Source organism: Drosophila sechellia, chromosome 2R (assembly GCF_004382195.2).
Source record: "Drosophila sechellia strain sech25 chromosome 2R, ASM438219v1, whole genome shotgun sequence".
Taxonomy (NCBI): Eukaryota; Metazoa; Arthropoda; class Insecta; order Diptera; family Drosophilidae; genus Drosophila; species Drosophila sechellia.
The window spans coordinates 11,923,542-11,951,006 of NC_045950.1; the positions used below are offsets into that span (position 1 = coordinate 11,923,542).

General features: G+C 47.3%; 5 protein-coding genes across 7 annotated transcripts in view; 2 read left to right on the forward strand and 3 right to left on the reverse strand.

The window, feature by feature from the left end:
* Window positions 1-616: 616 nt before the first annotated feature.
* On the forward strand, window positions 617-4,536 carry LOC6609334 (protein N-terminal glutamine amidohydrolase). The gene is made up of 5 exons (XM_002033987.2): window positions 617-699; window positions 3,492-3,645; window positions 3,777-3,925; window positions 3,988-4,112; window positions 4,171-4,536. Exons 1-5 carry the CDS (start codon window positions 641-643, stop codon window positions 4,299-4,301), a joined length of 618 nt encoding a protein of 205 aa, XP_002034023.1. The 5' UTR covers window positions 617-640; the 3' UTR covers window positions 4,302-4,536.
* A 2,538-nt stretch (window positions 4,537-7,074) lies between these two features.
* LOC6609335 lies at window positions 7,075-8,933 on the forward strand. Its single transcript, XM_002033988.2, has 4 exons — window positions 7,075-7,248; window positions 7,775-7,888; window positions 7,949-8,562; window positions 8,633-8,933. Exons 1-4 carry the CDS (start codon window positions 7,077-7,079, stop codon window positions 8,873-8,875), a joined length of 1,143 nt encoding a protein of 380 aa, XP_002034024.2. The 5' UTR covers window positions 7,075-7,076; the 3' UTR covers window positions 8,876-8,933.
* A 235-nt stretch (window positions 8,934-9,168) lies between these two features.
* Window positions 9,169-14,113, reverse strand: LOC6609336 (glycerol-3-phosphate dehydrogenase, mitochondrial). 3 transcript variants are annotated; one of them, XM_032716207.1, is made up of 8 exons: window positions 13,239-13,402; window positions 11,948-12,100; window positions 11,724-11,877; window positions 11,542-11,651; window positions 11,354-11,466; window positions 10,427-11,286; window positions 9,585-10,288; window positions 9,169-9,431 (listed from the first exon to the last, which is right to left on the reverse strand). In XM_032716207.1, the coding sequence occupies exons 2-8, from the start codon at window positions 12,047-12,049 to the stop codon at window positions 9,297-9,299; spliced, it is 2,178 nt and encodes a 725-aa protein (XP_032572098.1). In that variant the 5' UTR covers window positions 12,050-12,100; window positions 13,239-13,402; the 3' UTR covers window positions 9,169-9,296. The 3 variants fall into 3 exon arrangements, with proteins under 3 accessions (XP_032572098.1, XP_032572099.1, XP_002034025.1); XM_032716208.1 differs by lacking the exon at window positions 13,239-13,402 and adding an exon at window positions 14,038-14,113 and having other exon boundaries at window positions 9,207-9,431; XM_002033989.2 differs by lacking the exon at window positions 13,239-13,402 and adding an exon at window positions 12,996-13,204 and having other exon boundaries at window positions 9,207-9,431.
* A 1,616-nt stretch (window positions 14,114-15,729) lies between these two features.
* LOC6609337 (telomere-associated protein RIF1) lies at window positions 15,730-20,540 on the reverse strand. The gene is made up of 4 exons (XM_002033990.2): window positions 20,321-20,540; window positions 17,757-20,235; window positions 17,409-17,695; window positions 15,730-17,317 (listed from the first exon to the last, which is right to left on the reverse strand). Exons 1-4 carry the CDS (start codon window positions 20,420-20,422, stop codon window positions 15,953-15,955), a joined length of 4,233 nt encoding a protein of 1,410 aa, XP_002034026.1. The 5' UTR covers window positions 20,423-20,540; the 3' UTR covers window positions 15,730-15,952.
* Window positions 20,541-21,160: 620 nt separating this feature from the next.
* The window catches only part of LOC6609339 (protein slit), a 57,783-nt gene continuing 51,478 nt past the window's right edge, over window positions 21,161-27,465 (reverse strand). Inside the window, 4 exon segments of the mRNA XM_002033992.2 lie at window positions 21,161-24,904; window positions 24,974-25,116; window positions 25,708-25,867; window positions 25,930-27,454. Coding sequence (XP_002034028.2) covers window positions 22,862-24,904; window positions 24,974-25,116; window positions 25,708-25,867; window positions 25,930-27,454 — 3,871 coding nt within the window. The 3' untranslated portion in view covers window positions 21,161-22,861.

A 27,465-nucleotide genomic window follows, 5' to 3' on the forward strand; every position in this document is an offset into this window, starting at 1 on the left:
GTTTTTGGTCAGGTGTGCGATCCCGAAACGAGTGAAAAGGAGCTGCAAGGCAGCAGGCTGGGATAAAAGCTCCAGCATCCTTAGCTCCTTGGCTCCTTAGCATAATTTAATTCACAAAAATCGAAACGAAACCAAACGAAACGAAACGAAAGCGAGAAATCGGCTCCTTTGCGAGAGAGCCCCAGTGTATGTGTATGTGTATGTGACGGTGTGTGGGTGAGCAGCATCCTGGAAGCCAGAAAAAGACAGGATAAATAACAAAAATATAAAAACATAGCAGAGGGGCCATCATCGCATCGCAGCCTCCCTGGGAATGGAGGAATGTCGCTGAGCAGGTGCCAGTGCCACGAGCAGGATCGGGATAAGGATTAGCCAGCGTCCACCATTCACCGATGCCACCGCATAGACATAGATACAGATTACAGATACGGATACACACACCCTGCTTTTGTCCAGGCAGCGGCGCATAATGCAGTGATTAGTGACTGCTCCGCTCAGGTCTCGTGCATTCTCCCAGTCCCCAGTGACAATTAGCTCCATCTCCGTCTCCATATCCATATCCCAAGGATACCCGCACCCACAACAACAGTCGCAATACCAATAGAAGCGACCAGCATCGCAGATCCCGAAGCGCATCAAGATGACCACGGACTTCCTCTTCCCCAAAATAGCGGACTGCTCCTACGTGTCCTGTTACTGGTGAGTATATGGCCATTCATGCCAATGTATATACCCATACCCATGCCCATGCCCATGGGCAGGAACAAAAGCAACAGCCAACGACAAACGAAAACAAGAACAAGAACAAGAGCACCGCACGGAGATGGAAAACTTTTTCATTAGGCAGCCGAAATCATTCACCCAGCCTTCAGCACCTGAATATTAACACGCTGGTAGCGCAGCTCATGGCCATGATATGTAGGCTACCTCCCAGGGGAACTCCAAAGCTGCGGAGAATACGCCTGAGCCTAATAAACTGAGCACAGTGGTCGCTCGCTAGGTGGGACGTTTAATCAGGTTCTTCCATTCGATCTAGAAAAAATTACATGTGGAGTCTTATTACTATAGTCAAATATCTCAAAATCGTAAGAAAAAAAAAAAAAACTCAAAACAAATATGCTAAAAAAGTACGCTAATATTAAATAAAATACACTAATAAATTATATTTGCAATGCATAATCAAAAAATGAATTAGCTCTTTCCAAACTTGTTTATATTAATCTATATTAATATATTAATATAAAAGATAAAATAAGCAATGATGTCTAATTTCTTTAATATTTGAACACAGCCTGTGAATAGTATCTAGTATCTAGTATCTTGTTAAATTAGCCTTGCAAAATTGTTAGTACGTAAAGTTAAACTCGGTTACCTTAGCGAGAGACCACTGTTTGTAGCATTAAGCGAACTTAGTGCCCGATGCAAATGATACCAGCTGCCTTGCCCACTTGTGTGAATGATTATCTCATGCCTGCCTGGCCAGTCCCGGCGGACGAGCGTTTCTACTTTTAATTATGTATATTTTATTTTTGTGCGTTATCTCTTTTGGCAACAACATTCGCCGCTCGGCGCTGCTATGTCCTTCGTCCTGTGCCGCCTCCTTTTCGGATGGTTTTCATTATTCCATCGCTTATTTGGTGGCTCCACCTCCTCCTCGGTCGTCGGCGTGCTCCGCTTTGCATTCAAATTCGCTCATTACCCACTCACTCCTGTGAGTCCTGCGACTCCGCATCCGTGCGCCGCCTCCCTTCCACCTCTGGCTTCCCGAATTCGAATCCTGCTTCTGAGAATCCTGATGCGGCGCCGTTTGGCGATGCGCAGCTCTAGAAATTAGGTCAAACGGTCATGTCTGCCAACAAGAAAAGCGTGCCACTGTGTTGGTGGTCGCTGTATCTGTGTGAGTGTGCGGTAGGACGGGCGCAGGATGGGGGTTCGTTTTTATGGCCACATGCGAGAGGCGCGTTTCGACTATAAAACAAACGACCGACCAACAACAAAAACATTCGAAAAACCAAAGCAAAAATTAAACAATATACATATGTATGTACATACTATAATACTTCATACTATACATACAGACATACATATGTATATGTACTTATGTGCTATGTGGCATTTCCCTGTGTTGATGCAATATTTAAAATGCTAATTGCAAAAATGGCGGCAATGGCGGCGACGAGAACTAAGTAATGGCAACTTGGCAGGCGGTCCCCCGATGAATTGGCGGCGGGGACTTGTTTATCCTGGCGCGTGATATGAGTTTTATGTTCTGCCACCCACACACCCGCACACACACGAATGTAAAAAAAAAGCGGCAAAAAATAACAAGTAAAAGGCGCAGAACATAAAAAAGTTTTTACACACGCATACCCATTTACATGGCCAGATAAAATGTCGTTGCGTTCTCTGACCTCATACCACCCAACTTTCAGCCTTCTAACCGCCCATCCGGCCAGCACCCTGCCCCTTCTCCCGCAGGACATGTTCATTGATTAACTCGTAACTGCTCGCGCACTCACATTTGCACTCAGATTCATCTCTCCTTCCAGGGAAACTCTGGAAAACCCACCGCTCTCGTTTGCCTCGCTTTCCTCGGCATATAAACCACAGCAGCGCCATCTGTGGGTCGCGTGTTGCAGCGGCTCGCAAGTTTCAGACACTGTCCTTTGGCATTTCCGCCACTGCGCACTCATGAATAGATAGTTTGAAAACATTATTTAAAGAAATTTGATTGTACATATTATTAGGAATTTGTTGGGTTCTGAGGTCTTTAAAATTCCAGCCGAAATATCCTTTTCTTGCCTTCTTATCTAAAGTATTCACAGGTAAAATGGCAATGGCGCGATTTCTTTCTGTGTGGGTTTGAGCAAGTCACTCAAATTGGGCCTTGGCTTAAACCAGCGCCCACCACCAACAGAACCCCTGCCTTTCCGGCACTTTGAAGCAATCTCAGCCTGGCGGCATTAATAACGCCAGCTCACGATATTGCCGGGAGCCACTTTCAGTCTCGACTTTTGACCGCGCCACTTGAGTGGGCTGTGCCACCTGCCTCTTGCCTCTTGCCTCCTTCCACGCGAACAATTCAGAGCACCCAATCCACCACCCCCTCGAGTCCTTGTTATACCTGTTACTGTTGATATGGCTGCCTTTGTTGTGCCACCTAGTTTAATGCCCCACTCACATGCACCTGAGGCCGCCAACATGCGAGCAACATTGTGTGGCAGCAATTGATTGGAATTTATTCGAAAGAGCCATAAACATTAAACTGGCAAGAATCACGGGCCAAGAGTCAGACGCGTGCCAAGCAAAATCGATTATTATAATGCCAACGGGGCGGCCTGTTGCTGATAAAGATTAGCATCAGTTAAGCCACTTGACATTTCGTGCAGGGATTAGCCCCGAACTGGAACTCGGACTGTGACTAGGACTTAATCTCGCTCTTAGTCATCTTGCATCTATCGATTAGTAAGCCCCTTGATTTTCCCCTGCAGCGAGGAGAACGTGTGGAAGCTCTGCGAGCAGGTTAAGCGGACGCGGCCGGAGGAGCTGTCCAAGTGCTACGCCGTCTTCGTCTCCAACGAGGGTCGCACCGTGCCCCTGTGGCGCCAGAAAGCAGGACGCGGCGACGATCAAGTTGTGATATGGGTAAGTGGATGAACCATAACGTAGCAATCTGAATGCTGCCACAATATTAAGTAAGAAAGTTATAAGTAGTATCTGATGCATTATTTATTCTGTATTTCATCTACAAATTATGGAATCTCGTTGTCTTTTAGGACTACCACGTCTTCTTCATACACAATCCCTTGCTGAATCGCTGTTTGGTGTTCGATCTGGACACCACACTGCCCTTTCCCACATATTTTCACAAGTACGTGACGGAGACGTTTCGCTCCGATCTGGCCCTGCGTCCGGAGCACCACAGGTGAGCCACTTTAAGGATGCCGAAGAGAGCGTGATCATCAGTTTTGTGTATTTGTTAAGCAGATTCTTTAGAGTCATACCCGCAGACACATATCTCATTGAGTTCTCGTCGGATCGGCGTCACATGCGTCGACCGGATGGCAGTTGGATCAAGCCACCGCCCTCCTATCCACCTATACTCTCCAATTGTACGTATTTAGGTTAAACATTTATGGTTGTGCGACTAATATGCGTTTCTCCCAATAGCGAACATGCACTGTCTAGGAGACTTTATCTGCATGAGTGCAGGAAAAGGTCCAGGAGCAGTCTACAGCCTGTCGGAGTTCGTGCAAAACTTCTACAAGTCGCCACATGTGATGGCGCAGAACAACAAGTAGATGGAGGGCCAGAGGATCCTGGATAGGGGATCTAGAGTGCCGGATCGTGCATTCGATGCATCCAACAGCCCACAGATGCAGTACGCATCCAACAACTCAACCACATCCAAATGCAAATACAAATCCGTATCGAAATCGTTTTGTCGTTGTCGTTACCAGACAGTTAATTACCAATTGCATACATATACATACATACATATACACGCGAACATATAAATATATTTATGATAATGTATTTTTGTATTCAGGTTAACAGAGATCAAGTGCAGGAGAGGGTTAAAACGCTGGCGCCACGCAGCTCTTGGCGTTCATATGCATTAAACTTCAAGTCTAAAGAAATTATAAATCTAATTATACATTTTTTATTGTACGTATTGTATTGTATTTTATAAAGCAACCACCACACATACATATATGATAGCCTAGGGCAGAGACGACATTTTTATTCGTTATATCCTCCGTGTACTTTTTGTAACTCTAAGCGTAAGCGAAATGGAAAAGCACCAAGGCGCCCGGCGGAAATCTGATCGCATATGCGCCGTTCCACCATATATATGGATGTGGATCTACTACCACTTTGCATACTACGCTACGCTCTCGTTTATGTAACTCCATTTTTGGCTAGGCTCAAAGCTAACCCACGCCTAACTGTAACTTACACTCTACTCAAAACTCACGTTAGCCTCGTCTCCAAGCGAAATTGAAATCGAATTCGAATTCGAGGCGGATAATTGCATTAAAGCTTGTTAACTTGTTTTATCGTACTTACACTAATTACGTACTCGTACCGCAATTATAATTGTAATTCGAATATTATCTACTTTGTATACAACGGAAAGCAAATCGATGCTAATCGAATCGAATCGATGATAATACTAATAATGTATTGTATTGTATTGTATGTTTGTATCTAGCTAGTTTTTGTACGGTTTGTATGCCCGAGGATCCCCAGCCGAATCCACATTAGAGTACCCACACCCGATCCGGAAATACGAGCCCCGCTTAGCGTTGATTTCGATATACTTATCGTATCGTTTCCCCTTCGATTAATGACTTGTGACGCGCAAAGACTGATTCATTATACGCCCTACGGTAGCTGCAGCTCCTCTTCAAAAGCCTCCTCCTGTTTTATAAATTCCCAGTCCCTCGAGTGTCCCTGTAGACTTTTTTCGATTGTTTATTGTTCGGCTTCCAACCTTTAGACTCGGATTAGTTAACGAAACTCGCATTTATTTATGATTCTCTGGCTTACACATTGATTTTTGATTCGTATAGAGAGGTTTTTACTCGATTTGTACTTGTATGTGGTATACCATAAAGACATTTAAATATCTAGATCATAAACGAGAATGTATAAAAATAAATGCTGTGCAAAAGTCTCAAAGTTAAACCTAAACTCTTAATTATACAACTATAGCAAACAACCAAAAACTCGAAACGTTTCTCAATGTTCTTAAAGTATCGGCGATTAGATAGATACTTATATTTATGAGTTGTATTTATCGATGGCAATCTTTCGTCCATCGACAATTGTTTATCGCTAAAAGGAACACCAAGCAAGCGATTGCATTATGTGTGTAAAAATCAATTATAATTAGACACATAGATAGAGCATACTTATCGTGCAACTAAGCATATGCGCCACTCTTTTTCTCTTCCAATTTTCTACTACCACCCGATAACATGGCATATTAACAATATTGGGCATCTTGCGCAAAATACATAGATATTTAACGGGCAGATATATATATAGCTATAAGCTAATCATTAAGTTTTGGCGCCAGCGTGAAAACTGAGCGTCTTTTTACTCTTTTTTACATAAGTATTTATATTTAACTGAACAAAATCACAACTGAGCATAAACGCAAACAATGGTAACCCGCAGCCGCCTTTGATTCAGATGCATCTGAAAGCAAAGGGAAGTCAACCTCCGATAGCAGGCCAGATCAGGACAGAGTACCACTTCATCTTCCTCCTCCATCCGGAATCCGCTTTCAAACCCGTTAGCTGCAAGTGGTTTCAAATCCATGGGTTGTTCTTCGTAAACCCTCCAAAATGCCTCCCGCACACATTAGTTGAGAACTAAGATTACGACAGATTCCTTGCTTTATTGGCCTAAGCCTTTGTTAATCTATTTAACTATCGATTATCTAACGTACCAACTATCGATCAAACTTTTGATTGTTATTGTAAAATATTTTTGCAATTCCCTAGTATTTATACGTGAATACATAAAGCAAGCTAGCAAAACCAATGTCAAACCAAGTGTAATAACAACATTCAATTTATGGATCAATGAATTATGATTGTTCTCTCAATTCTGCAAATGTGAAGCGCTAATGGAAAATCAATATGAATACCACATAAATTAAAAATACCGATCAATAAAATATTCTTGAAATTGCATTTTAAACAAAGCGTTTTATTCATTCTTTTCCCATTGCTTTCTTTCATTGTTATTAGAGAAATTTACAAGACTAATAAATATATGATTGATCCATATATATATTGCGATCCTGTCTTCCTAGTGGACGCTTCCTTATGCCTGTTACATACTTTTTAACGAATCTAGTGACTAGTACTAGTAAATATCAAAAAAATATTGTGCAGAAGTGGAGAGTATACTAGTGAGTATACTAGTAAATATCAAAAAAATATTGTGCAGAAGTGGAGACGTGACAGTTTTGGTAGATTTGTGGGCATTGGAATTGAGCGGCGTCTATGTTTTCGATCAGATATCATTCGTCCGCGTTCGACGACGGAAGCTTTTCAGTTATGGCGAGGAATTTGGAAAATATGGTTAATCAGGCCAATGCCCAATATGTTAAAATTGATAAGCATCGCGAGCCGTACACCGTCCACTACAACGCTTTGAGGGATAGGGTGTACTCGAAGTGGAAGGAATCAGGAGTTCTAGGCACCTTGCTAAAGGGAAGCACACTTTGCGGTATGTGATGCCCGCCTATTGGCCCTCCGATTTCCATTGTCACGTGTAATGTGTGAAAAAACGAAAGTGTCAGTCATAGCAAAGTCAATACCGGCAATAAAAACCTACATTTCGGAAGCGTAATGTGTAATGTGTGTCTGATGTCACTGATTAGCTGCGATAAGAAGCAGCGTATAGAAACTGCAACCGGAAAGTGCTATTCAATTAATATTATTCATTTACGTCAGCACAGACCATAGTAGTATTACACTTTCTTCATATTTCGATTTCCCTTGATCTGTGTATTCATATTTCTCGTACTTACATCGTAGATGAACGAGACTCTCAGCTTCCTATTACAAACAAACAAATACAATACAATGATACTCAAGATACTCAAATGTTTTGAGTATTAGGTTTTTCAGACTTACGTCGCTAGTTTCCTAGAATACAAACTGTATTCGAAATCCTTCAGTAAATAAAGTTCACGTATACCTTTGCTGGTTGATAGAATCATTAATTGCAAGAAAGACTACACACTGTTTAGGTGGATATGGCGATAAGCTCAAGGTATCAATGCCCGATGAGTTCGACTTGTTGATCCATCTGGAGTTTCCCGAAAATGACAAAATCATTGTCAAGGCCGATGCGAGTAAGAAAGGTGAGATGAATACTGAGATACAATTTTACTCGTTTAGTGGAACAATGCCATTTTGGATAGGCAATGTCATTCTGGACATGACCAAGGTGATGGAGATTATCGGGAGTCAGGAGCACAACAAGCCAGTGTTTGATCTTCTTCAGAAAATCGTGAACAAGAAAAAGCAGCTGCTGGAGGACAAGCTGAACAGCTTACTACAGAGCATAATGACCCAGACGCTCAACAAAATGGGCAATCAGATCGAGGTGGCAGACAGGATCTCGCGCCTTGAATACAAAAAGTGCGGCCCCGCTCACACGATCTTTGTGAAGGGGCCTTGCGAGTACTCCGTGGACTTTGTTCCGGCCATCAGGCTTTCAGCAGCACAAGTGGTCTTGGCTCCGGAGCAAAGGAGACATTTTGGTGACACGCTCTACTGGGATGCCATACCGAAGCCCATGAAGCCAGCCAAAACTGATAACGCATCCTTCAGGGCCTCCTTTTATGAGGCAGAGCGCAGTCTGCTCCTCGGGAAGCAGTTCCTCAAGCCCGCCATCCGCCTGCTTAAGCAAAACCGAAATGTAAAAAATAAGGCCAACCTGAAGAGCTACCACATCAAGACGTTATTCCTGTGGCAGGTTGTCCAACAGGATGCCACTTACTGGAGTAATTCACCAAAAGATATATTTATTGAGGTGAATAATAAATACAATTTCGTACACTGATGATTGTGTGATGTCCACTGCTGACGTTCTATCATTACAGATGTTGGGCAAGTTGGCGGACTCCCTGGCTTTGACGCCGAGGAAGGGCAAGCTGCCCTTTTTCTGGGACCCCAAACTAGACATGTTTGCCGAGTTAACCGACTCCCAGCGAACGGATTTGTTCAACCACTTCAGGAAGTGCGAGTACACCTTCCGCAAAGACGATGGAAATGTGAATGACTGCACCGAAAACAATGTGCACTGCTCCTTCAGTATGAACGCCACAAATAATTTCAAATTGTAACAATTGTTATTAAAGATCAATAAACGAAGTGGCCGCATGCTCCGATCCTCAACCTAAAGCAAATACAAAACCTAATGAACAAGAGAAGCCTTTGGAGGCTGCCTATGAAAAGAAGCCAGCTGTTTGTAACCAAGCAAATCCAAATCCCACTGAGCAGGAGAAGCTTGACCTAACCAAAACAGAAGCGTACCGATCTAAATAACTTCAATCCAGATGCGAATGGTACGGAGCCCAAGACGAAGGCCGACCCAGGCTCTTACGCCCTCATTTAGGGGGAAGTGTTGGCGGTCATCTGTGAGTTGAAAGAGTTTTATTAACAGCAAAATGAAAATAAGTTTGATCTTAAACGTTCGATCTTAAGTCTAGTCCTTGCCTCCGATGGCCGGGTGATGTGGTCGTCGTTGTTAAGTCGCTGGTGCTTTTACAGGCCGCCTCCGGATCGGTCCACGCTGATCTTCTGCTTCAGATTGGCCGCCTCGTGCTTCTGCTCCTCCAGCTCCGCCATGCGCGCAAATCGGGAGTAGGCCACGTCGCCCGTTTTGATGGCCGACATCATCTGGAATTTTAAATGAATTTAAATTGTGTACGTGTAACTTTTTTGCCAATTTGGTAAACCCAAAAATGTACTTTGTGCCATTAAATAGATGTTTTGGTCCTGGGAATGCTTCCCAAGTTTCCCAATCTGTGAGATATTCTCTCCCTAGCTCACCTGAAGGTATTCGTCCAGTTCCACTTGGCCGTTCATGTTGGTATCGATCTCGCGCAGGATTTCGTGCAGCTGCTCGCCGGAGACGTCGCCATCGCCGAAGCTCTTGAGAGCGCGACGGATATCGTTTATGGAAACGTAGCCCTTCTTGTCCTTGTCGATCAGCTGGAAGCGCTTGATGTACGTCTGGATCTCCTCCTTGGACAGCTTGATGGGTATGCGCTCCTTGGAGGTGCGGTTCACTGTGTGTCCCATCTCGTTGGCCAGGAACTCGGTGGCGTGCTTGATCTGGCGCTCCTTCTCGTCCTTGGACCAGCCCAGCTCCTCGCCCATGATGTCAACGATCACTGGCAGCGCCTCCTGGGCCGCCTGCACATTGAGGAAGGCCAGTCGCAGGCGACGGGCAATCATATCGACGGCGGTACAGGCGTACTCTCGCACTCCGTACCGGATCTCGGCATCGATGTATGGGAACTCGGGGTGGATGCGGTTGCCAATGATGGGCCAACGCTTGCCGGTCAGCGAAGCCATTTTGGACACGGCGAAGGCGCGGTCACCGTATGACTTGGCCAGATGCTGGGCCACCTCGCACTCCAGTCCGAAGTCCTGCACCAGACGGATGTACATGGTCGGGGTCCAGCCCTGGCCGCCTTCGATCTTCAGATAGGAGGTGACTGCCTCGGCGCGCTCTGGCTTTAAGTTGCAGGCTGCAATTTAAACATACGTGGATAACATAATTGCAAAGTTAGGGCATGATATGTTTGCAACCGATTATAAAGAAATCAACAGACATCTTTATCCAGCCATCATAAAATTAGTCAATTCAAGTGATCTAGAGGACTCACCCTTGATTGCCGCGTCGATGGTGTGCTCGGCCATGGCCCTGTAGGTGGTCCACTTGCCGCCAGCGATGGTGATGAGATTGGAGGGGCTGATGTGGACAATGTGGTTGCGGGCCAGGGACTGGGTGTCGTCCTTGTTGGGATCGGAGACCAGTGGGCGGATGCCGCTCCAGGCGGAGAGCACATCGCCACGGCGCACCTCCACGTCCGCATTCAGATAGTTCTTGATCTCGCTGAGGATGAACTGGATCTCGTCCTCGGTGGGCGTTGGGTTGTGGGTGATTTCGCAGGGCAGGTCGGTGGTGCCGGCAATCGTCTGCCTCTGCCAGGGCAGGAAGAAGATGACGCGGCCGTCGGAGGTGGAGGGATCCAGCAGACCCATCTGATCGGGGCTATAGTAGCCAGGCAGTACGATATGAACTCCGGAACTGGGGCAGCAGATGCTCTTCACCGTGGGATTGTCCATCTTGCGGATGGAGTCCGTGAAGGGACCGGCGGCATTAACAATGCACTTGGCCTTCACGGTGAACTCCTTGCCGGAAATATGGTCCTTGACCTTGGCGCCGCACAGTACCTGCTTGCCAGTGCCGTCGTCCTTCTTCAGCAGCTCCTTCACCTCCACGTGATTGCACACAGTGGCACCGTGACGAGCGGCAGTCAGCGCCACCGCCAGACACATCCTGGCATCATCCTGCTGGCCATCATAGTAGACGATGGCGCCGCACAACTTGTCCTTCTTGAGCATGGGAAACAGTTCGAGGGCATCCTTCTTGGAGAGGTAGTACGAGCTCTTCACATTGCGATCGCCGGCCACCAGATCGTAGGCCTTAATGCCCACCCAGTAGTAGGGAACCTGCCACCATCTAAAGATGCAGGATTATGTGGTTAGCAAAATCACAGATATGGAACAGAGGTAATGTTTCAATTTACGTGTAAACTGGCAGCATGATGGGCAGAGGGTGGGTCAAGTGGGGCGCCGATTCGAGCATGGTGGCGCGCTCAGCCAGCGCCTCCTTCACCATGCGGTACTGCTCTAGATCAAGCTAAGATGGCAGTCGATAGTTAGCACTCTACAATGGGAGATGTTCTAGCCGAAGGTCTAGAGTTTGATAACTTACGCCCAAAATGGCCTTCTGCAGGTATCGCACACCGCCATGGATTAGCTTCGTGGAGCGCGAAGAGGTTCCGCTGGCAAAGTCATCCAGCTCCACCAGGGCGGTCTTAAGACCTTTAATGGAAAGAAAGGACAAAGCGTTTGTTAAAAGGCAGTTCCAGGTGGAAAGAATCCTCTTCCACTTACCCCTTGTGACCGAGTCGAGAGCACATCCGGCTCCCGTGGCTCCTCCGCCGATGATCAGCACGTCGAACTCTTCGCCGCTCATCAAGGATTTGATCTGATCCGCTCGCGGGGGAAGCGTGCGCTTCCTTTTCGGTGGCACGGTGGCATTGTTGACCTGGTCGAGGGATACGGGATTGAAATAGAGTGATTTACGTGCATTTAGAGGACATTCAAGGACTACGTACCACATGGGGGGTGTTCCAGCGGTCAAGGGTGTACGAGGCCAGAACCGAACCCACACAGGCGCTGGCGGCTGTTACGCCGAACTTGAACATTCGCGAGGTCATCTCGGTGATCTCTCACGAAACTATATTGAAACGATCGAGTATTATATTGTGCTGCAAAGGTACAAAGCAATCGCAATCAATTTAACTTATTTTTAGTGCGCCCCAGCTCATAAGTATGCAATAAAAACGAACACGGATGATGGCACAGATTCAATTACTGACTTGGTGAGATACCAATTCGTTAGTTTACAAAAGGGTGGAACATTTTCATTCGAGATACTAATTATTGTCCTTTTGAATTTTATATTTATATCAAGATTTTCAGTATTCTTATATTAAAATTGTTTTAAAATATTGTTTTTAAACAATGGCCCTAAATATTGCACAATTACTATTATTAAACATACATTTTTTCTAAAATAAAACCACTTGTATGAAAATAACTTTGACGGAATGCTAAGGAATTGAATAATTAGCTCTGTAGGAAGGATTCCATATTTGAGAGCACTATAAAATAAGCACTATTCACTGTTTCCACTTGTGATATTGTCGTGACACAAATAGTTGCGAATCTTCAACTTAAAACTTGTTTTACCAATATCTCTCTTTGGTCTTTAGGAATTTGATGATATCACAAACACCATAAAATCTGGCATTAAACAGCAAATTAAGTTCCGAATTATTTTGCGCTCTCTCTCATTTGCTGTCTCGTTTGTATATCCAATGGCTCTCTGGCGCGCTTTTTTACAGCTGATGCAAGCTTTTGCGTAAAGCTTTTGGCCAACTATCGTTCTATAGGAATCCGAATGTGTGTTAAATCAATACTGCGGCGGCCAGATAAAGATGCAGATACGAAACTTGGGATCCGGAATACTGGACACAAAACAAAACGTAGTCCGCACAGCTGCGTGCTGGACGCACTATTTGAGTGACTCCAAACCGATTCGTTTCGATTCGAGCCAATCCCAATCCAACCCGATTCGAGTAGAATCGTGACCATGTTTACCTTTGCGCCTCAGCAACAGACTGAATGCGAAACACAGAAAAGCCGAAGTCACCCGATTTCCGACCAGCGAGAATTAGAATGAGTATTCCAATGGCAATGCGAACGGAACGATTTTAGCGGCGGCCGTAATGGCATGTGAAAATGATTACATCAGAGTTTGAGTCACTTTTCCGCGACACTCGCCGTCGTTTCGCCGCTACCCGCATCCGCACTCGGCCAAGGCAAATCGGTTATTGAGCTCACCTAGTGCTCTGGATGCTATCTGATCCGATTCCGAATCCGAATTCGATTCCGGGCCTGGAACTGATGACCTGAGAACTGGTAGCGAGTCTCGTCCGTTTGGTTCGCCAGTTGCTGTTGCTCTGCGAAAACTGCACTGCATGCAGCTTTTTTTTCCGCTCGAGAAAACTTTTGCTGCATTTCGTTGTGGCTCGTGCTCGGCGCCATCAGCTGTTGGGCCACGCCCGCCCACCCATCCGCCCCGTTTTGGCCCGGCTAATTGGCGAATTGGCAGATCTCAAGATGCTAGCTAGACTCTCGTGCTGCAGCAGCTACTTGTTCTCGATTTTGCTTTTTTGCATGAGATGTGTAGGAGATGCTCAACTGAATTTCAAGCGCAAAGTGTCACGGCAATATCCTTCGTTTCAAAATGCATATGTGATATATCCATTTAATTAGTTTTGATTTAAGTATCAAGTGGTTTTGAATATCGTGCTTTTTTATTTTGTTTGCAAACAGTAGTTTTTAAGGCTTAACCAGCCTTAATTCAATGTAATCCTTTATCACTTCACCATAAATAAATGTAGTCTAATGTAGGCAATTATGTCAGCACAGCCAAAAATTTGCCATTTCAACACTTTGTACACATGCCGTATTTTATTTTGGAAAGTGTTATCCAAGAATGCGATAAGCATTAGTTTTTTATAAAAGCTTATTCCGTGTCACAAATTGTTTCATCGAAACTTAAGCAAACTACCCGACGGATATATGTACATATGTGGATATAGACCGATCTCTATGTAGGTGGCTTTCGTCGTTCTACCTCGTTTTTGGCACCTGCGAGATACGCCCACGTTGTGTTCGGAGCGAATTTGTTCTGTAACTGGCGGCGGACGGGCAGCGTATCTGATATTTTTATTGTTTCGCGCTCTTCGCTCGGCAGATTCAGATTATTCAATTATGCGGTGAGTGCTGCTGATGGAAACGCGGGCCAACAAGGCTGTTCTTCCGTGAATTTCCACGGCGCGACATCGAAATCGATTGAGGAACTAACCGCCTGATAAGAGAGGCCATTTAACAAGTACCTTACGCGTTTCGAGGGCACCCGGCTTATGAATGAATCACATATGTATGGATACGAACGGTCCACTGGGCGTATGAATATGTAGTATCTTTTTTGCGAGGGGGGTCAGGCACATTTGACTGTGCTCTCGATCGGCTGACTGGCTGACTGGCTGCCTGATTCCGCAGACTGAGAGCAGACGGAGCAGAAGACTCAAGTACGGACGCACTGCGTCATCGTACACGAGATGGCCTGGGTTAGGTAGGTCAGTTTCACTTGCGCAATTGGGCATGAACTTTACATCGCTATTTATATATATATGGGCGGCCAGACCCGCCGATTTGGCGATCGGGATCCTACGAGCAGCAGTGTTAAGTACAGACCTACAAACGACCTTGGCATTCCCAAATTAAAACGTCTGGCTAATTGTGCCGAAAGCGCACTTATCACGCCGCCTGTAACTGATACAAAGTATCCAACGTCTTTGTGGGAGCACCGACGGAGCACCTAACACGCATCCGCGGCGTGCAGAGCGCTCCGCCCACGCTGGAATATAATATTATAGTATTTGCACAAATGTCAGCGAAAGACGTCGCGGTAGACGTATTCCTACACATATATATTTTAAAGATCGTCGGCGTCGCCAGTCGACGTATCTCTATCTGCCGATGCGTATCTCTATCTGCGACGACGCGTTGTTTGCTAGCACGTGAACATTATCAATGGACGCGGCGGACGTGGCGGGGTAATTTGACTTTGCCGCGACCAGAACAACAAATCAACCAGATAGGGTTGGGCCGGCACCAGTGGAGGTTCCTACGTGGAGCTTGCCCTCCACTGAAGGTGCCACTGCCTGACCCCCAAAAAGTATCCAGCATAATCACAAGCACCTATGAAGCGCAACTCGACGACTTTGGTATGCCCTATACCAATTGGATTACCTTAAAAGCATTTTATGAATAATACGTATAATACACCACATTATCACTCAGAATATGCGATTCAATTCCATCATGGTAACCTGACAAAATTTAATCAATGACTACCATTGAACTCGCTGAATCACTAAGTTATCACAATCCTAATTATTTATCTGCCTGTTGGGAAATGTATCTGTCACGTCACTATTGACTTATTGAAATATTAACACAATCATGGAATAGATAAGATTTCCCTAGTTTTTATGGCAATCGATTACGTTGTGAGGTAACATTGTCTGCACTGTGGACTTTTGAGTATATAAAATCCCAGACTTGAATACACTAATTTTAATTCGAATACAAATAGTATATCTGCCTGCAAGTTCAAATTATCGTTTGGGATTTCTTATCACATTCGTTCCCTTTTGTTTGTTTTCCTTTATCTATAGGAATTATGATCGATGCACTTAAAAATAAATAATTTCTCCCATCAACCAAACCTTTTATCATATTATCTTAAAGATTGATGACGTTCTATTTTGTATAATAATAAAATATTTAATTTATTGTGAAAATATGAAGCAAGTTTTTGCAGCGAAACATGATACACCAACGGGCATAATATAAATCTTAAACATAATGCAATTTAAACTTAACTATCTAGAACATACTAGTTACAATCGAACTCTCATGCTTTATCGAGTTCAATGGCCAAGTGCTTAATATTTCATTCATAATTTCAAGTCAGGTCCAATTCATAAGTTTGATGAGGAGTCGGCCGCAGTCTCGGCCACGTTGTCAGGGCTTCCAACGGCGGATACACCCTTGGAGGAGCTGTTGTTCCGCTCACGACGCGTACGCATCAGAAGGTCAATGAGATCGAGGAGCAGGTCGTCACCGGGGCTGCACTGCACAATCAGTTGTTGCACGAAGGCCAGGCGCTCAGAATCGGAGCGTGGGCCGCTTTTCAGTATTTCGGGTACCTGGGCCAGCAGCCCGTTGCGGCAACTTGCGCTGATCTTCGACTTGGCGCATACGTACTCCAGCACAGAGTTCGGGTTCAGGCGGTCGCACACCACCGTCGACAGATTCTCGCGCACAGCGTGGTCCAGAAAGTCCTTGGAGTGGTTCTCCGACAGAGTTTCCAGCACGTTGGTCTTAAGCTTCTCGTTTGCCGCCATTTGGGCGGACAGAAACTTAGCCAATATGCCGGCGCTCTTCAGCGAACTCTTGTCAAAGTAGCGCTGCAAAACCGACTCCAGCGGTAATTGCGCCACCGCCAGATCAAGAGCGGCTTGTGGATCCATGATGGCTAGATCTTGGCTTGCTGGCTCGAGTTCAGACTCCACTTCCATCGCCTTGACGGCCTCTTCGGATATGCTAATGTTGTGCGCGTTGCCTGTGTCGTTCCACTTCAAGCTGGTGAAAGCATCCTCCTCGGGTGCTTCCCCAGTGGATTTGTCCAGGCTCTTGTCCGTCGTCGCTGTTCTGGCCGTCTGTTCGCTGGCAAAACGCTCTATTTCGATTATGCTGTCTAACCGACCACGCCTTCTCAGCGCCTGGCGCATCTCGGTGGTCTGGGCCACCTTGTCCATAAGTAGGCAGCGCTTGGGCTTCAAGTTGCTCCGCGTCTCCTCAGCATCGCGTAGGTACTCCTTGGTGACGGACACCGGTGGGTCGTGGAAGCTAACACGCTTACGCTTTAGAGCCGGCGACTCCAGAGTAACATCATCGATACTTTCGCATCGCAGCTTGCGCTTCAGGATGCTTACCGAGGGACTGGCCGATGGGGATGGCAGTCGTTTGGAAAACACCAGAAGATCCTTCGAGGGAGGTGCCTGAATCGGTGTGGAAGTATGATCCGTGCCCGTCAGCTCGTTCAGCTCGCTGGTGGGCGTGGACACCTGCTCGGCGCGATCCTGGACACGGGCCGGCGTTACTTGGTGGACCAGGCGCGATGTAGACATGCACGCATAAGGCGAGCCGGAAGCAGCGTCCAGCTTCTTGTTGCGGATCATGTTGATCAGCTGGGCACCGCGTCCAGTCAGATGTCCCGTGGGTTTGGGCCGCAGAGTTGGACTTGAGGAGTTGTTTGTCTGCTTGCGATCAGGTGGAGAGCTCTGCGAAAAGAAGGCGGAAGTCATAAAAGTTCATAAAAGCATTGTAATCAAGTGGAAACCAGTTTAACCAATTCCAATGCGATTTACTTACCAAATTGCATATTCGTGAGCCGGATTTCTTTGGAGACATCTCGCCGGCAGCCACAGCAGCCGCAGAAGCGGCAGGATCTCCGCTGCTTCCCGGCAGTTGGGTAGAGGGTACAGTTTCCAGGGGTATATCAGGCGGGGTCAGTTGTGTTGTTTCAGGAACAGGGTCGGGTTTCTTAACCGGTTCTGGCTGAGGCTCTTCCTCAGCTGCGACTTCCGGGAAAAGATCCTCGCTCTGCGCAATTACAACAACGGGGGTGGGTTTTGCAACCTTTGTCTGCTTACCGGCAGCTGCAAAAATTCAAGTGTTGGGATTAACATCCCTAGCCCACCTGTTACTTGTTGCACTTACCTGCTGTAGATTGAACGACCGGGGGCGGTGGCAATTTCTTTGGTGATCTGAGCTGTGGTTCAACAGCTGTCTGCGGCGCCGCCTGTTCTGTTTCTTTTTGAGCCGCCCGTGTTCGCGTCTGACGCTTTGGCGGCTCCTCCGTAAGAGAAGCGGCTCTGGCAGCGGCCTCGAGTTCTTTTTGAGCTTGGGACTTACGTCCCGGTTTCTTTCGGATGGGTGTAACTACCTCAACTCTCACTGGTTCCTTCTCAGACTCCTCACTGGCCGTTATATCGATAACTTCGTCGTTGTCATCCTTGCCCGTTAAGGCCAGTTCACCCTGTTTGCTCTTTGCGATAACCACCTTCTTAGGGGTCCATGGCTTTATGGAAGCCGAGTCCTGAGACTGCGACATATCATTGTACAGAGCTGGAATGTCCGACTTCTCAGCGAAGCGCTCCTTTTGACGATCCGTCAGCTTCTCTGGATTCAGACTCCACACTGATGGGATGATCACGAAGAGATCATCCGTCTTAAAGAGTTCTTTGAGCTGGTTGGCCATCGTCTTCATGGGTAGCTTGCGAAACTTTTCTTGAATTCCCCGCTTCCACTCCTCTAAGAATCCTCCTTCGCACTTCATCTTATTCCAGCACTGGATGCCAGAAGACAACGTTGGTTTCAACGAATCGAACACTACCATTAGTTCGTTTTGCCGCAACTCCACCACCAGGTTGCGGAGGGTGTTTAAACAGGCTTCGAGCGTCTTCTGGGAGGAGGGCTGCTCGAAAATGGTTTGAAGTAGGCCAAAAACGTCCTTATACAGAGGTGCCTCCTTACAGAGTCCAAGCTTGATAACGGAGGTCACATAAGCATCGAAGAGCTCTGCAAAGAGCGGTTCGTCTTTACTCTTTAAAAGGTCTGTAAGTGCGGCTTTCAGGTCTGTCAAGAACTTCTTTCTTCCCGGCGCGTTTTGACCTGCGTTTACCAGTTGGCGCCACTGATCGCAAAAAGAGGCATCGAAGGAGTTGCTAGCACGCCGTCCCGCAAAGGCAGCCAGTGTCTGAAGTGGCCATAAGAGCCAAGTGTCCAAAAGGGAAGCGTTGTGTGCCACACGGTATTCAAGCGCATTGTTTCGTAGATAGTTGGACAACGCGTGCGACACCTGTCGCCACACCTGCATCTTGAAAGCGAATCCCTCAAAGTCCTCTTCGTCGTTGGTCTGCATCAGAAGCTCAGCGAAAGAGCTCAGCATCCGGAACTCGTTCTGATTGCTCGCCTCGATACGGTCGACTGCGAAAATGCATGCAATACTCCGCTGCAGAATGGCTGCCGGAACTTCTGTCTTGGATTTCAGTACAAGTTTTAAGTAGGCTTCCAGAACATCCAGATGGTCGCTTCCAGACACACGCTCCATTACCAAGTTATCAGCGGCTATGGTATTAAACAGTGCGCGTACAACTCGGCCACCGGAGTTATCTTCAGTCTGCAGGATCTTCTCGATTTCACTGCAGCACGCCACATTGAAGGGAGCCACTGCCAACCGAAACATGGCAAGGCACAGGTTCCGCACGAGCAACTGCAGCAGGAGCTGTTCCGCTTCTGTGGTATCGTTCTCGGTAAGCAACTTCAAACCGGAAACGGCAGCGGCCAGAAGTGGCTTCCAATGCTGTTGGAATACCTCTACGCTCATCAGAGGCGAGGGCTGGACCAAGGTCTCCAAGCGTAGCTCTCTCATGAGACGCTGCAACGGTTCACTGGACTCCACGCCCCAAAGGGCTACAAGGCAGGGCAAGGCCAACTCCCGAGCCGTCTGGTAGTTGTGCGCCAGACCCGTGGGCAGATTTCGTGGACCTCCACCTAGCATAAAAGCCAAAAAGTGCTCCACGGCGCTGTCGAAAGACTTGGGTAACTCGTGGTCCAGGCAGGTGAGCAGATACCACCACACTCGCAACTTGATGCCACTCACATGGGAGGATCGCGATTGTGAAGTGCGCAGGGGGATCAGCAGCAAACGAAGCCTCTTCGCTGATGTCAGTTCGTCGTAGGCGGCAAAGATCTTGATGAGCACGCGCCAGCAAAGAAATGCCTCCGACCGCACACCATTATCCGGGTTGCGGAAGCCCAATTCAACCAAAGCCAAGAATTTGTTAATATATACACAGCCTCTGAGAAGATCCTCGTCCATGATTTGTACCAGCAGCGTCCATATTTTGTGCCAGTTCGAGTTCTTAGCATCGCGCATCTCCCCGATGATGGTGGTGTATTTGTCGACGAATTCACCGCGGATCTGAGGCCAGCACTTGGCCGAGTGGATAGCAGACACGTCAAGAGCCACCAATGCCTCCGCAAGAGCTGCCACGGCGCAGTCCTGGATCTTTCGGTCCGCATCGAACATAAGCGGCAGGATGTCACCCAGCCAGAACTCCACCAGTTCGTCGTCCGTAAAGGAAGTGGCTATCAAACCGGAGCTTTTGCAGCTGCTGGCCAACAAGTCGATCATCTGGTGGCGCACATGGAAATATAGGTGGGGGGCGGAGGCTCTAGTAAGATACATACTTGGCGCTGCAATTGGGTGCCCTACTTACGTTGCAATAATGCTGACGGCGGCCAGCGGCGAGCACTTCTTTCGCGGAAAGCTGCACCGTGCGGTAGGACTGCCCCGCCTCCGCGCCGAAGTCTATATCCATGGCTTGTACGCTGGTTGATATGCTTATTTAATAATATTTTTTTCTTCCGCCTGCGAACGCCACAAGTTATTTTCCCGCAGATTTAAAGACGGCCGAAGAAAAAAGCGCGGGAATTGCAATGGCTAGAGGTGGCAAAAGTAGGGCGATATGTCATCGATAACTTATCGTCGACAGTACAAAACTACCAAAATTGTGAAACTCAGAGTTGCCAGACTTGTGCAACGCCGGAAGTTAAAAATACTTTAAATCTTAAATCCTGGCAAAATCACAAAGCAACAGCGTTTTTATTATTTTTATAATACGCAAAACCTATAGATAAAAATTATATTGGAGAGCTCAAGAACCGCCTTCCTCAACTGGTTTACGTAATTACAGTTTTTCTTTTGAAAATAAGCTTGTAACCAGACTCAATTTGATATTGGATTTTTAAACATTTCATTACTCCTTAATTACAAGCTAAAAAGTAGTATTCGAAAAGTGGAATTTCAAATCCTACGGAATCTGCACCTTTTATGGATCTACATAGTTACAAAACACGAATTCATTTAATTTTAAACATTTTTCTTTGTCAATTTTATTAGGAAATAATTGTTACACACAGAAATGAATATTATAATTGTCATTTCCCCCATTATTGATCGGGACACGTTCTCTTTCTAATTAATTAGCTGAACACAATTTTGCGGCTGTGAACCGTCGAAAGCTTCGCCGGAAAAAGGTAAAATAAAAAACTGATAATTAAACTTGGTTTAGCAACAGCTATTACACATAATATATATATATATTTGTCAATAGGTTATACATAAGGTATGCGTGTAATTGGTGCGCATAGTTATACTTGAATAATTAATAAAAATAATACACGTATTAAATATATATAAAAGACAACTAAAATGACCAAAAGGGGCTATTACACATGTATCGTATATGCATATATAATATATATGAATATAAATAGTGAAAAATAGTCAAAAACATTTTACATATACATATAGGGTCATACATACATACAGCATACATATAAGTATATATAGATTAGTATAAATTATTATTATTATGTATATTTCTTTAAATGCGATTCGATTTTGTTTCGATTTTTAGGTCTAACTTAGGTCGGTAATTGTTAATTGTTAGAGATTTACATGCGACTACCCAGCTTAGATGTTGTTATCCGATTTATGTTTAGGTTTCTGTTTCCTCAATTAGTTTAGATTAATTGTAATATTAGTTACGCTTCGATTTGCACACATTTAGTTTAATTAGGACTAATTCTAGGAAAACACTTGCAACAATTTGTTGGAAATTCGTTACACGTTTGGGGCCTTTGTTTCGTTACGATTCGATTCGATTCTTTGTGGTTTATTGGTTTGTTTCTCGATCCTTTCCGGTTCTATTAAAATACTTTATCCTTTGAGCAACTTAGACTAAAGAAGGTTTTCGTTATGCACTTATTATCGTTTACTCGTTTCTTTGAGACCCCTGAACGGAGCGTTTAAAACGACCGTTGCAGGCTTTTGTATTTTGTAATGCGTGCGCTTCTGTGCGATTTTACTGTGTTTTGTTTTGTTTTGTTTAGAACTTTAGTTTAGTTTATCATTATTTATCGTTTGTCATGCGACATTCGTCTGGTTACCATCTCCCAACAACTGTTTCGTTTTCTATCTACAAAAGGAATCTGTTCTACGTTCAATTTCCGAGCTCCTCGACTGGTTCCTCTGGCGGATGGCGGATGACGGATGGTGGGGGATGGAGGGAATGTATTTGCTGCGGGGCTCATGCTGGGCGGGTTGGGCGTTGAGTTCAGTTCAGTTCGAGGGGGCGTGGCACATGCAATGACTTGCTTAAAGCTTGTATACGCTGATGTGATTGAGAATGTCCTACATGGGAGGGGGAAAAAGGGCACACAACGTGCGAAAGAAGGAACGGGGAAGAAGTGACGTGGGTCAGCTAATTTCCGGCGGAGTGTGGCAGGGGCTACAGTTGCGTCTCACATAAATACATAGATATCCGGATCGATCGATCGCCGTATTATGGTTCTGTTATTATGTACATCGCCTGGGTAGCTTGCACTAGTAAATTGATATATGCGAATATATAGAATACATGTGTAGCAAGGAAGTGTCCACATTTGCGGGCACAATGCCGAAGGATAAGATAGATATATAAATGTATATATATAAATATATATAAGGAAGCGGAAGGGGACGAAAGCAAATCGATGCCGCTGTGTTACATAGATTATGCGATTAATATATGGCATATGGTACGAGTACGAGTATATATTCGAGTATATGAGTGCTAGTAGTAGAAGAAGGACCTCGCATCCCGAAGGCAGCCAGCCTCCATAGAATGCATGATGATCATGACGATGCAGGAAACGGGGATTGGGTGGGGGGATGTGGGGCATTCGACACCGAACATCGAATCCCCCTTGTTGTACTACCAGTGCATCATGCGCAGCTGATCGAGGATGCGTTGCTTGAAGAAGGTGCCCAGCATGCCGAAGACCGTCGACACGGCGGCCACGCCCATCATGACCTGCATGATGCAATGGATGCCAGACAGTTCCTCCTCCGACTGTTGGCGATGACGATGCCGCGCCCTATGGTGGCGCCGACCACCATTCTCCTGCAGCCGCTGTAGACGCTCCAAGTCCTCGTCGAACTGTGGCACAATGGCCAGATTGATGACTTCCGTCTTGGAGAGCAGCTGCTCGTTTGCTATGGTGTGTGCCTCGGTGGCTCCCTTGCTGGTGGCCTCGTTGTGCTCCTTGTCCCGCTCCCGCTGCTTTTCCAACTCACGCACCCGCGACCGCTCGTCCAGCATCGTGTTATCACGGCTGAAATCGAAGTCGTGGGTGCTGGGGATCAGCGGCGTCTGGAGCGTTCTTCCGGATGTCGGGAACTCAGCCAGGTTCACCTTGGCTAGGAACTGATGTCCGGAAGCGGGACTACGGGACGTGGCCTCCGGCAGTGGAGGCGGAGGCTGTTGCGTGGGCAATTGGTCACGCACCCGCGTCTCCTGGAACTGGTTCTTCTTGATGCCCAGAACTTCGGACAGTGGCCTGTTGATCATGGGCAGAAGCGAGTCGGAGGTGGGCCGAATTATAAAGGACCCTCCTGGCTGGACGTTATCTGGAGGCTCCATAATCTCTGGCTGCAGTGGCTTGGGCGTGCTAGCCACTGGTGGGGACTTTCCAGCACTCGTTTCACCTTTACTGTCCTCGGCATCCTCGCTGTCCGTGTAGACAGAGTCCTCCGCCGAGGAGGAATCTTCGGCTTTAGGCTTTGACTCCTTGGCCGGCTGTCCCGAAAACTTGTGCGTCAGGTTGCGTATGGGCTCGTACTTGGAGCTCTCCGAGTCTCCGCGATAGAGCAGCGCCACCTTGCCATCGGGCGTCAGAACAGGTGTAATCTTGGGGTGGGGCGACGGAAAGCGATGACTGCTCTCGGGGTCCGGTGACAGGGCGTCGAAGTCGGTGAGCGCCGGCTTCTTTTGCTGCTGCTGTTGCGCATCCTTGTCCGGACTTTGGTCCTTGTCCGTCTGCTGGTACACAATGCTCACCTTGCCCAGCGGCGTGGAGATGATTTTGATGGCATCGTTGCTGTTCTTGCGGTGATACGGACCGTTCTTGCGCTGTTGCTGCTGGGAGCCAAAGAAGCCGCGCCCCTGGCTCTCCCCCGTGTCGGCGAACTCGTCGTCGACGCCGTCATCGCCGTCCTCGCCATCCTCGTCATCGTTGGCAAAGTGGCCGCTGCTCTCGCGCAGATCTATCGCAGTGCTTGGCACGGCCACCGCAACAGCCGCTTCCGGAGCCGCCTGCGCTTCTGTGAGCAGCTTCTTGCGGATATTCTCCAGCTGAGTCTCGCGGAAGCTATTGCTCGGCCGGAATCGCGATCGAAAGCCGCCAAAGCCACTGCCCTCTTCGTTGAGGAAATGCTCCTCGTCGGGCCTGGGTCTAACAGTTCTTGGCCGCTCCATGGCGATACGCTCGTCATCCTCGTCGTAACCCATGTCTTCCTCTTCATCTGGCACACTTACTAGACCCTTGGGATCGGGAAGCTGCTCTGGGTCCTCCTCCCCATCCTCCTCGTCTGAATAATCATCATCGAGACCATCGTCATCGTCGTCGTCGATGGTGTCGTCGTAGAGATCGGACTGCATGCCGTCCGTGGGGTAATCATCACTCTCCTCCCTGACCTCCTCTGTTGTCTCCCCCGCGTCAGCACTCTCCTCCACTTCATCCTTCGTCCCCCTAACATCCGTGCTATCCCTAGTGCTATGGCTAAGACTATCGTTACTATTACTACTATAAGTTAGATTTAAACCTGTTCCTAAACTAACATCTAAGCTGCTATTGCTCCGTTCGAGCAATTGGGTAGTCGCATCTTTCAGTCAGTAGCATTTCTTGGTGCATCCGCACTTGCGCACGATGTCCAAGTTCTTGATGTACTTGCGGTTGTTGCTGCACACCATGCGCACCTGTAGGCAAAACGGTCAGATTGATTAGTTTTGAACACCAGGCCATATTCTATTTCCAGATTCACTCACCTTGCGCCGTCTCACAATCTTGGCCGCGCAGCACTGGTTGCCGCAGCCGCCCACGCACTTGGCGTACTTCAACGGCTGCCTGGAGCGACAGTCGTTCTCCGTGTAGTACTCGCGCACCTGCTCCTTGCGACAGGTGGACGCCGCTGTGTGTGAAAGAGTCAACAGAACGCAATTAGTCGGCGAGCTAAGGCAGTGGCTGCAACGTGAGTTGCGGTCGGATAATTAGAACTAACAAAGTGCACAGTGGCGCCTCCGCCTCCCCGAAAACCCCACGATGTTTTCCTTTGATGGATGAGTAGCGTGAAGAGCGAATGTCATGAATATGCGTGTGCTTATATGTGTCAATAATTAAAGCTTGCTGGTACAGTATTAATATTTAGCATGTGCCACCATATGATTAACGCTTAAGAGTGTGGTGAACACCTCCTCCGTGTTTCATGGCTATTTATGAAATTGCGATTCTGATAGTACCTAAATGCTAAGTTTTTTGAAATTAGGTTGTTTGGTTTTGTTTTCTTTCAACGTTTAAGCCTTTCCTTTTAAAAAATTAAGCTGAATACCCATCTATTTTTACCACATATTCACAGTCAAAATAAAAAAGGGACCGAAACACCTTTTTTTATGATCACCTATATAGATTTCAAAAGCTATATGTCATATTTTTATGGTTAGTAGAGAATGATGTACACCCGGGTGTGAGTTGTGAGTAGCAAAAGCATGATAGATGTATGTACCGGTGACTGTTGGGGGCTCAGTGCTGCCCTCACCTTGATCGCAGTAGCGGCCGCGCTGGCCGTGCTTGCACTTGCACTGATAGCCGTCCCTGGCACTGGAATTCGGCAAACAGCGACTGCCCCGACGGCATTTGTTCTCCAGGCAAGGATCCACCGGCTCCTGAAAGCGGACAAAATTGTTTAGCTAAAGCCCTGTCCAGGGGTGATTACAGGGTAACCCACCTCTTTGATGTGCGGTGTCTCGTCCATGAAATCCTGCTCGTCGTCTTCCTCCTCCTGCTGCTCCCCTTCGAGCAGGGCACATCCCGGTGTGATCTTTTGCTGGCGCTGGGCATTGCCAAAGTCGACCAGCTTGTGGTTGATCCACACCTCCTTCATGCAGCCCTTGAAACTGGTAAGGTTGCGGATTTGCCAGTTCTTGTACGCCTGCTGTGCAGGATCCACGGGTAGGCCGCCCAGGAACATGGGCGTCGTGAGTTTCAGGTAGTCGTTGGAGCCCTCGTTGATGATGGAACGGGCCAATCCGCGATCCACGCGCAGCGTGAAATTCTTCTTGATGGCCAGAAGCTCCACGGCATGGTACTTTCCATCGGCCACCATCTCAAAGCTGTACATCGTGGACACAGGGTGATTACCCACATCGTAGCTAACTCGAATACGCCCATTAAACAGCTCCACTGCGAGATGAGCATCCTGGCCGTCGTACATGAGAATTCCATTCTGCTCCGCGCTGCTGAAGACTATCGTCACGTTCGCCTCCGGACGTGTACGCAGCGGCTCCAGTTCCACAAACGAGTTGTTGTGAACGAAGCTGATGCTGGTAAGGTATTCGCACCACTTTCCAGTGTAACCCGGATGACACCTGCATAAGTAGTCGCTACCCTGAGCGTTCGGTTGGAAGCAGACACCGTGCTTGCACTCGTGGTTTTGGCAAGGCGACGTCTGTGGATACATCATCGATATCATGTTGTGGCCTTCACAGTACTTGCCCGTATAGTCGTCTGGACAGCGGCATTGGTAGTCGTTGATGCCGTCCACGCACGTTCCGCCGTTCTGACACATGTGGTTCTGGCAGTCGTCAATATTGTCCGTGCAGTTGGTGCCATGGAAACCTGCCTGACAATCGCAGCTGTAGTGGGTAAAGTGGTCCATGCACTTGGCTCCATTCGCGCAGGGATTGAACTCTGGACTGCAGAACTGGATTTTGGTGTCGCAGAACTCGCCACTGAATCCCGGCTGGCACTCACATTTGTACGACTCCACTCCGTCGATACAAGTTGCATTGTTCTGGCACTTGATCTCGCCCAGGCAGTCATCGATATTCGTCTCGCAGCGGGCACCTGTGTATCCCGGAGCGCACTGACAGCTGAATCGACCCTCCTCCAGCACCGTGCAGGTGGCATTGTTGCGGCACGGATTTCCGTAGCAAGCATCGATCATAAACTCACAGTGTTTGCCATGATAGCCCGGCTGGCAGAGGCACTGGTACTCTCGCTGCGGAAGGGCAACGCACTGAGCCTGATTCTGGCACGGCTGCTCGAAACAGGCGTTGCACTTGGCCAGAATATCGTTGCGCACGCGTCCGCGGCATACGAAGCTCGACGAGGGTGTGGACAGGATCAGCTTATCCTTCATCTGTTCCGGTTCGGCGCAACGTGCAATTCCCGGCTCCACGTAGTCCAGCTTGATCCAGTCGGAGAACCACTTCAGACCGCAGTCGCAGTACAAGGGATTGCTGCCCAGTGCGCTGTATAAGAA